Raw genomic sequence first — 10,141 nt, 5'->3', positions numbered from 1 at the left:
GCTCACAATGGCTCAATGTGCCAGGGTGGCATGCCATTGGAATGCCGGGAGAATAAACTTTTGCTCCTAATCCTCAAGCTCAATAACAAGGTTTTCAGGGCAAAACGTCTGCAAGTGGAAGTTAATAAATACAGGGCAAGGACAATAGACATTGTGGTCTTTGACAAATTGTAACTGAAACTGAAAGTCACTTGCCCGTCTTTCTGAAAGGGCAGTAGGCAAATCTTTCTTATTTTCACCCTATGATTTGTACATCTTTGCTTACTATGATCTGCCTGTACTGCTCACAAACGAAACTTTTCACTGTACTCAGGTACACGGGACAATGAAATAAATGGATCAAATGAGCAGTGCAGTGAGAACGCTCAATGTGAAACTTAAATGAAAGTGAAAGTAGAAAGATGGCAAAAGTTGAGAAAAAAAGGTGAATCAGAAACAAACTTAGACAAAATGTCAGGAAAAAAAAACTGGATTGAGAGCAAAATCTGCCGAGGGAGGGGGTGTAAGGGGGAACAGACAGGTTTTACCCCTGAAAACTGATTCACTGTGTGGGACTGGAAAGGATGTGAGAGAATGGGGAAAGGAAATGAAACTCCCAGCAAAAAACAAAATCCTGCATTTCCAGTGGCACAGCGAGGAAACAAAAACTTCATTCTCCGATTACTATCCCCGTCTCGGCCAACCACACTGACTGACTGACTAACCTGCTGTTCCATGCGAGCTTCATACTCTCCCACTGCGACGGCCATGTTTCTCTATTCCGTGGCAACAACGGTTTTGACTTAAATACATCCGTCTGCAGCAGCGCCGCCTCTGGCCCGGAGGACTCATCCCACCGCAGCTCCGCCTCTGGCCCGGAGGACTCGCCCTGCCGCAGCGCTGACTCGAGCCCGGACGACTCATCCCACCTCAGCTCCGCTCTGGCCCTGAGGACTCATCCCGCCGCAGCGCCGCCTCTGGGCCGGAGGATTCATGCCGCCGCCTGCAATCTCCTATGACAACGTGGGATATCATCAGCTGAAGGCGACGTACGCACACATAATATAAATTTGGAAACAATGCGATAGTATCCTCCATCTAATTAAAACAAAGAATGGCGGATTTTGGAATTCAGAATCAAAAACAGAAATTGCTGGAGAAACTCAACGGTTCTGGCAGCATCTGAGCAGGGAAAGCACAATTTTCAATGCAATAATATATTTCATTCATGAAAAAAACCCTGTATATACATACAGAAATACTAAAGCAGTTCTGTATACTGTTTGCACATAAAGTAAAACAAACAAACATTGGCATTTGACATTCCCTGCTGTGAGAGGTAATTTCGGTTTAAACTTTAAGATGTGCCTGGACCACAGACTGATCTATAATAAAAGACAAAACTTTTGTTTCTTTTCTAGAACATTTTATATACTCAAAAGTAGAATAGTTTAAATTGTGCAGAATGCTGACAATTTGTGAGCAGAGTAAAAACAAACAGGCCCTTGATTGATGAAACCATTAACACAGGCAGGGAAGGATGAGTCCTTGACTGATAAGACTCCAGGATAGGGAAACGACTCGAGAAACATCTGTTACAGATTGAAGTCTTTGACTGATAAGACTACAGGGTGAGAAAAACAACAACTTTAGAGACTCTGGAGCCATTTGTTGCAGACTTTGTGATAAGAATAATGATGTTTTTAAGAATGTGAACCTCATGGCTTGTTAGAGCCAAGGAGAGGAGGGACTTGTACTGTATATAATGGGAGACTTTGTAAGCCTCAGCGCGCCTTTTCTTCAAGGGTGCCCAACTCTGCAGACTTGACTTGTTAATAAAACTTTGTTTTCCTGAATTTGTCTAGAGCGATTATTGAGAAGCGATTTTCGTTTCTAACACCTGCAGTTCCCAAAACTAGAGGCGTTTTCCTATTCATGCAGGACACTACATATATTTTGAGGCCAAGAGAGGGTCTGATAACTAAACGTAGCTTGTATTTTGGCAGAAAGGCCTTCAACATGGTCTTTTCCCACTGTGTTTAAGTAGCAGCTGCCCTATGCTTTAGTGCATTCCTCAGCACATAGTGCAGGACCTTGCAAACTGTGCTTGCAACTCTATACTGGATGTTTTGGGCACACCAAAGAGCATCTTTCGTCAAGCTGGTGGTCTTCCAGGCACAGTTGACGTTTGTTTCAGTGTGCGGCCCGGAGAACAGACTGTAGAGCACAGAGTCTTGAATCTCAGAGTTTCCCAGGACAAACTTCAACTAAAATTAAATCTCTCTCCAGATCTTCTTTGCAAAGGACATTGCAGAAGGATATGTCTAACAATCTGGTCCACCCCCACCTCCACAGCTACTTCATGTGCAGCATGTGGTGGCAGAGCCAGTCAGGACATACATGAAGGATCTGATGGGCAGAGACCTCATCACCATCCAAACTACATCCTGGTGCTTATTGGAAAGTTCTGGCAACGAGGCATTCTGCCAAATGACTTTGACATTCTGCTCAGGGAACAACCCGACAGGATCCATCCTCTCCTTTCCCCACAGATTCCCAATAAATTATTGCTACCATTACCTGATGGACTTGTGGTCAAAGGTGTTTTCCTTTACAAATTTTTTCACGAGGGACAAGTAATGTAGAATGGTCCACTAATTGGAGAATTCTATGGTACTGAGACCAGATCCATCTTTCTCAATACTGGGAATAAGTATCTGGTGTTTGTGTATCAAGGGTCTATATGCTGCTGCACAAAAAGGTGGACATCATGATGAGAGTGATGTTGGGTACATTCTTCACCCCTCCTTTACCCTGAGGTTTATACTTTGTATCCCTCTGGATACAGTGCATCTTTGACTTCCAGGTCATAGAGTAGTACAGCATGAAACAAACCCTTTGATGGAAGTCATCCATGCCAACCAAATATCCTAAATTAATCTAGTCCCATTTGACAGCATTTGGCCCATATCCCTCTAAAGCCTTCCTATTCATATACTGTAAGAATGACCTTCATGGAGGTAGTGACAATCGGAGGCGGAGGAGTTCGTTCAAGCGAATCAAGCAGTTTATTACAAGCAATTACCGGTAAATGCAAGGAGAGGAATTCCAGGTACGCATGCATGAATACTAGACTCACTCTAATTTGTGAGCACGAGTTACAGCTTTTTTAGAAAACAGAACAGTACAAAACAGTACAGGACCTTCTGCCTTTGATGTTGTGCCGACCTTTTATCCTATTCTAAGGTCAAACTAACCTAAATACCTTTCATTTTACTGTCATCCATGTGCCGATCCAAGAGTTGCTGAAATGTCCCTAATGTTTCTGATTTTACTACCAACCATGGGCAGTGCATTCCATGCATCCACCACTCTCTCTGTAAAGAGCCTCCCTCTGGCATCTCCCCTAAACCTTCCTCCAATCACCTCAAAATTATGCCCACTTGTGATAGCCATTTCTGCAAAGGAAAAAGTCTCTGACTATTCACTCCATCTATACCTCTCATCATCTGATACACCTCTCATCCTTCACTCCAATGAGAAAAGCTCTAGCTCCCTTAACCGGTCTTCATAAGTTTTGCCCCCCAGTCCAGGGCAAATTTCCACTGCACCCTCTCTAAAGCTTCCACATCCTTCCTATATTGAGGCGACCAGAACTGAACACAATATTCCAAGTGTGGTCTAACCAGGGCTCTATAGAGCTGCAGCATAACCTTTTGCTCTTAATCTCAATCCCCATGCTAATGAAAGCCCACCCACCATAGGACTTCTTAACAACCTGAACAACTTGGGTGGCAACTTTGAAGAATCTATGAACCTGGACCCCAAGATCTCCTTGCTGATCTACACTGCAAAGAGTTGAAACTTTATTGCTGGAACAGCACAGCAGGTCAGGCAGCATCCAGACCTGCTGTGCTGTTCCAGCAATAAAGTTTCAACTTTGATCTCCAGCATCTGCAGACCTCACTTTCTCCTCCTACACGGCAAAGAACCCTGCCTTTAACCCTGTATTCTGTATTAAAATTCAACCTTCCAAAATGAATCACTTCACACCTTTCCAGGCTGAACTCCAACTGGCACCCATCAGCCTAGTTCTGCATTTGCTCAATGTCCTGTTGCAACCTACACACTATCCACCATTCCGCCAATCTTCGTGTCATCGGCAAACTTACTAACCAAACCTTCCACTTTCTCATCCAAATCATTTCTAAAAATCACAAAGAGCAGAGGTCCCAGAATAGATCCCGGCGGAACACCACTGGTCACCAAGCTCTAGGCTGAATACTACCACCCGCTGCCTTCGACAGGCCAGCCAATTCTGTATGCATACTGCCAAATTTCCCTGTATTCCATGCCTCCTTACTTTCTGAATGAGCCTACCTTAGGAAACTTTATCAAATGTCTTGGTAAAATCCATGCATACCACCTCGACTGCTCTGCCTTCATCAATGTGTTTCGTCACACCCTCAAAAGATTCAATAAGGATTGTCAGGCATGACCTTACCCTCACAAAGCCATGCTGACTATCTCTAATCAGTTTTCCAAGTAATCATAAATTCTATCGCTCAGAATCCTCTCCAATAACTTGCCCACCACAAACGTTAGACTAACTGGACTGTAATTCCCAGGATTATCCCTATTCCCTTTCTTGAATAAGGGAATAAGATTTGCCACCCTCCAATCATCTGGCACTACTCCAGAGGATCCAAAGATTATTGCCAAAGGTGCAGTAGTTTCTTCCCTCGCTTCCTGTAGCAACCTTGTGTATATCCCATCTGGCTCAGGGGACTTATCAATCCTTAGGTTTTTCAAAATTTTCAGCAGATCTTGCTTCTTAACATCAACCTGTTTCACGCTGTCTTTACAAATGTCAAGGTTCACTTTCAGTACTGAATACTGAAGCAAAGTATTCATTAGGGACCTCCCCTACCTCTGCCGACTCCAGGCACAAATTCCTTCTACTATCCCTGATTGGCCCTACCCTCACTCTGGCCATCTTCTTGTTCCTCACATAAGCTTAGAACACCTTGGGATTTCCTTAATCCTACCCGCTAAAGCTTTTTCATGCCCCCTCCTTACTCTTAAGTCAATTCTTCAGTTCCTTCCTGGCTACCTCTAGAACCCTGTCTCCTCAAGCTTAAGTAAGCTTCCTTCTTTCTGTTGACTAGATATTCCACATCCCTTGTCACCCAAGGTTCCTTCACCTTACCATCCTTTCCTTGCCTCAGCAGGACAAACCTATCCAGCACTATCAGCAAGTGTTCCTGAAGCAATCTCCACATTTGTCATGCATTTCCCTGAGAACATCTGTTCCCAACTTAGGCGTCCCAGTTGCTGCCTAATAGTATTTTAATTCCCTTCCTCCAATTAAATACTTTCCCATACTTTTTATACAGAAAAATGAACAACTTGTCTATCAATCATCAACAATTTGTCTCCACCCTCCCTTTTTAGTGTGGTCACTCCACCGAGCACATCACGTGCACTCATTTTAGTTGAGAATTTAATCAGAGTTTGATTATCTAATCAGCTATCTACTTTGTCAGCTATTCCTGTCCTATTGTCCTGTCTAATCTCATCAAGTCAAGGTGCATGATGCTGTGGTCTAACTGAAATGTCAGAGGTGTCGGCCATTTCAACATAGTCAGTAGACCACATTGTTCTAATTGAATAAGCCTTGCTTAAGCATTCTCAGTTAACTCTTTGATGTCTATTCTACTATACTTAAGTATACTATACTTTTGATCTCCTTCTCTGAGGAGGAATGCTCTTGGGGAAGTTCAGCGAAGATTTGCCAGGCTGATTCCGGGGAATGGTAAGACTGATGTCCGAGGAGAGGTTGACTAGGTTAGAATTGTTTTTGCTGGAATTCAGACAAGTGAGGGGGATCTCATAGAGGCTTATAAAATTCTAACAGGACTAGACAGGGTAGATGCAAGGAGGATGTTCCCAATGGTGGTGTGTCCAGATCCAGGGGTCTCAGTCTGAGGATTCAGGGTGGACTATTTAGGACGGAGATGAGACAATTCTTCACCTAAAGAATGGTGAGCCTGTGGAATTCATTACTGCGGAAAGTAGTTAATGCCAAAACATTGAATATATTTAAAGGTTGGCTAGATATATCACTTGGGGTGAATGGGATCAAAGGTTATGGGGAGAAAGCAAAGTTAGGCTAATGAGTTGGACAATCAGCAATGATTTTGATGAATGGCAGAGCAAGCTCAAAGGGCCAAATAGCCTCTGCCTGCTCCTATTGAAGAGGAACGGTGGCTGTGGTTAAGCACTACTGCCTCACAGCACCAAGGTCCCAGGTTCAATTCCAGCCTTGGGTAGAGTTTGCACATTATCCCAGTGTCTGCGTGGGTTTCCTCCAGGTACTCCGGTTTCCTCCCACATTCCAAAGATGTGCAGATTAGGTGAATTGGCCATTCTAAATTGCCCATAGTTGTTAGGTGCATTAGTTGGGGTGGGCTACTCTTCGGAGGATTGGTGTGGACTTGTTGGGTCGAAGGGCCTGTTTCCACACTGTAGGAAATCTAATCTATTTCTGTGTGTGTGTGTATGGGAGGTTCTTCCCATTCATGTACCTATCCAAATGCCTTTTAAATGTTGTAATTGTACCAGCCTCCACCACTTCCTCTGGCAGCTCATTCCATATATGCACCACCCTCTGTGTGAAAAAGTTACCCTTTAGGTCCCTTTTAAATCTTTCCCTTCTCACCTTAACCTATGTCCTCAATTTCTGGACTCCCCCATTCCGGGGCAAAGACCTTGTCTATTCACCCGATCCATGCTCCTCGTGATTTTATAAACCTCTGTAAAAGTCACCCCTCAGCCTCTGATGCTCCAGGGAAAATGGAGCCAGCCTTTTCAGCCTCTCTCTATAGTTCAAAACCTCCGACCCAGGAAACATGCTTAAAAATATTTTCTGTGACAGTAGTGGTGCAGAATCAGGGAATGGACATGAGCTGTGCCACATACAACAATACTGAGAGTATTTTACACCTGATGTACAGGTTTTTACCTGCAAAGAGGGAGAGGTGCTCCTGTAAGCCCAGTTTCTGCTTCACCTCAGCAATACACTTCTCTGAATTTTGTACACGTGCTCCAACCCATCCGAACAACATTTCCAGCACTTTCTGGTAATATGTCCAGATAGAGAAGGGGATAAAGGCTTGGTTTCCAACATCAGTGCTGCCTCCTTCCAATTGAACATAACTTCCCAGAAAGATCAGGACATCTGCTGCCAGGACTTCAGAGGGAGGGTGTTGGATTATATGTGGATTGGTAACTAGTCAGTTCCTCTGCGCAGGGATCCTGGCAACATTCTTGTAAATCTTTTCTAAACCCTTTCAAGTTTCACAACATCTTTCCGACAGGAAGGAGACCAGAATTGCACGCAACCCAGAGTCTACAGGAAAACAACACATACTTAACTACAGAAGCGATCATCCCAACATCCACAAACAGAGCTGCATCAGGACATTATTTCAATGAGCCACAACATGCTGCAGCACCCAGGAACTACAAACAGCAGAAGAGAAATACTTACACAGTGTATTCAGGAAAGAACAGGTACCCAATAAAGACAGTCCACCAATTTCTCAACAACAAACCCAAACAAGCAGACACAACATGCCCAGAAACTCTAGCCACATGACCTTACATCAAAGAAATCTCTGAAATGATCTAGACTACTCAGATCCCTTGGCATGATGGTAGCCCAAAAACCTACCAACACACTTAAACAGAGGGTAATAAACCCAAAGGACCCTAAACAATTAACCAGCAAAATAAATGTCATTTACAAAATACCATGCAAGGACTGCATCAAACACGACATTGGATAAACAGGCAGAAAGCTAGCCACCAGGATACATGAATACCAACTAGCCAGCAAAAGACATGACCCATTATCACTAGTATCCTTACATACAGATTAAGGAAGACACCACTTTGACTGGGACAACACATTCATCCTAGGAGAGGCTAAACAGAGACATGCACGGGAATTCCCAGAGGCCTGGCATTCTAACTGGAACTCCATCAATAAATACATCAATTTGGACCCCATCCACCATCCTCTGAGAAAAAGAATTGGAAATGATATAATCCTCTTTAAGAAACCTAGACACATAAATAGAAAGTAGGACATTCCTAGAAAGTAGGCACCAGCGCTTTTATCAGAGGCTTACTGATGATGTTACCCAGTATGGTTCTGAAACATCTGAAAACAAACCTTCCAGCTCAGCGAACAAAATTACAACCAGAACCACAACTCGAACTACAAATCTTCTTAAAAATCACAAACACCAGGTTATATTCCAACAGGTTTATTTGGAAGTACAAGCTTTCAGAGTGCTGCTCCTTCATCAGGTAATAGTGATTTTTAACTTTGTACACCCCAGTCTGGCACCTCCACATCATGGTTAATGATAATTAGACAGACCTTCAATTCCCTGTAAAGATGCATTGGTGATAGTGAACTATCCAAACCAGAATACCATAGCTGGTAGTTTTAAAATTTGTTTTGGGAGGTGGATTTTGCCACCTAGACCAGCATTTATTGCTGATACTCAATTGTCCTGAAGATAGAAATGAGCTACCTTCGTGAAGCACTGTAATCCTTGGGGTGTAGAGGTTTAGGATTTTGACCCAGTAATACAAAAGGTACAGTGACATTGTTCAAAGTTAGGATGGTGCATATCTTGGAAGTGAACAACATGCATCTGCTACCCTTGTCCCTTCAGATGGTAGCATTGCAGGTTTGGAATGAAAAGATCCTTCATGAGAAATTGTAGTACATTTTGTAGATGGTAAACAGTGCTACCAATGTGTACTGTTAGAGGGATTGAATGTTGAACGATGGAATGGCAACCAAGTGAAATACTTCATCCTGGATGATATCAATCATCTTGAGTGTTGTTGGAGCTGCACTCATCCAGGCAAGTGAAATATGACCTCCTGCCAATGGTAGTATTGTGAAGTGTTATATCAAGAAGATGCAGAAATTAATAGTCAAATAAATGTCATAAAGCTCAGATACTGACAAGGGGATGGGACAACTGGAATGTGCACATTGCAATTCAATGATTTAATATTGGAACCAGACTAGTAGAAAGACTATTTCCTAACACACACAAGGGATTACACTGTTTTGGAATATACACCAGGAAGAGGTTAATTAGCAAGACAAATTGATCTGCACTGAAGCATGTGCATCAGTGTTTAGCTTTATAATGCACTAATCAGAGATGTGTCTGGGATGTGTGAAACTCCGTAATCATTGAACACATCCTGTAACCTGATTATGCTCGTGAAAGTTGCGAGTGAAACTTTATCAGGCTGAGCAAGATGAGTGATGAAATTAAGTGAGTTGTTCTGTGAATCTCATTTCAAACTCCAGAAGACCATTAGGAGCAAAAGCAGACCATTTAGTCGACCTGCTCCTCCATTCAGTGAAACCATCACCAATCTGATCATCCTCAACTCCGCTTTCCTGACTTTTACCCATTAAAAAAAAGATTGCCTTCCATTACTTATTAAAAACCTGTCTATCTCAGCCATGAATATACTTATATCATTTTTCTTCTGGTCAAATGGCTTCAGATCTCATAGAACATAGAAGAATACAGCGCAGTGGAGGCCCTTTGGCCCTCGATGTTGCGCCGATCCAAGCCCACCTAACCTATACTAACCCACTATCCTCCATATACCTATCCAATGCCCGCTTAAATGCCCATAAAGAGGGAGAGTACACCACTGCTACTGGCAGGGCATTCCATGAACTAACGACTCGCTGAGTGAAGAACCTACCCCTAACATCAGTCCTATATCTACCCCCCCTTAATTTAAAGCTATGCCCCCTTGTAACACCCGACTCAATACGCGGGAAAAGGTTCATACTGTCGACCCTATCTAACCCCCTAATCATCTTGTACACCTCAATCAAGTCACCCCTAAACCTTATTTTCTCTAATGAAAACAGCCCCAAGTGTCTCAATCTTTCCTCATACGATCTTCCTTCCATACCAGGCAACATCCTGGTAAACCTCCTCTGCACCCGTTCCAATGCCTCCACATCCTTCCTATAAATGTCATGGAAACAGATCTTTTATCACATTGGGGTTTGTGGGATCTTTCTGTCCTCCATATGCTGCCG

At 43.2% G+C, this 10,141-nt stretch overlaps 1 protein-coding gene across 4 annotated transcripts in view; it reads right to left on the bottom strand.

Annotated features, from left to right (window-relative positions):
- The window catches only part of rars1 (arginyl-tRNA synthetase 1), a 57,397-nt gene extending 56,592 nt beyond the window's left edge, over positions 1–805 (bottom strand). For 2 of the 4 annotated variants that reach the window (XR_006313554.1, XM_043703298.1), the window contains exon 1: positions 705–804. Coding sequence is in view for 3 of the 4 variants with exons in the window: in XM_043703298.1 (XP_043559233.1) it covers positions 705–749 (45 nt within the window). In the remaining variant the exon portion in view is untranslated. Of the gene's footprint in view, positions 1–704 lie in introns of all 4 variants that reach the window. The other 2 variants (XM_043703299.1, XM_043703297.1) reach the window with 2 other exon arrangements.
- Positions 806–10,141: the final 9,336 nt, after the last annotated feature.

This window comes from Chiloscyllium plagiosum, chromosome 14 (genome assembly GCF_004010195.1).
Source record: "Chiloscyllium plagiosum isolate BGI_BamShark_2017 chromosome 14, ASM401019v2, whole genome shotgun sequence".
Classification (NCBI taxonomy): Eukaryota; Metazoa; Chordata; class Chondrichthyes; order Orectolobiformes; family Hemiscylliidae; genus Chiloscyllium; species Chiloscyllium plagiosum.
The sequence above is the reverse complement of the archived record's forward strand: the minus strand, read 5'-3'. Positions and strand labels throughout refer to the sequence as shown.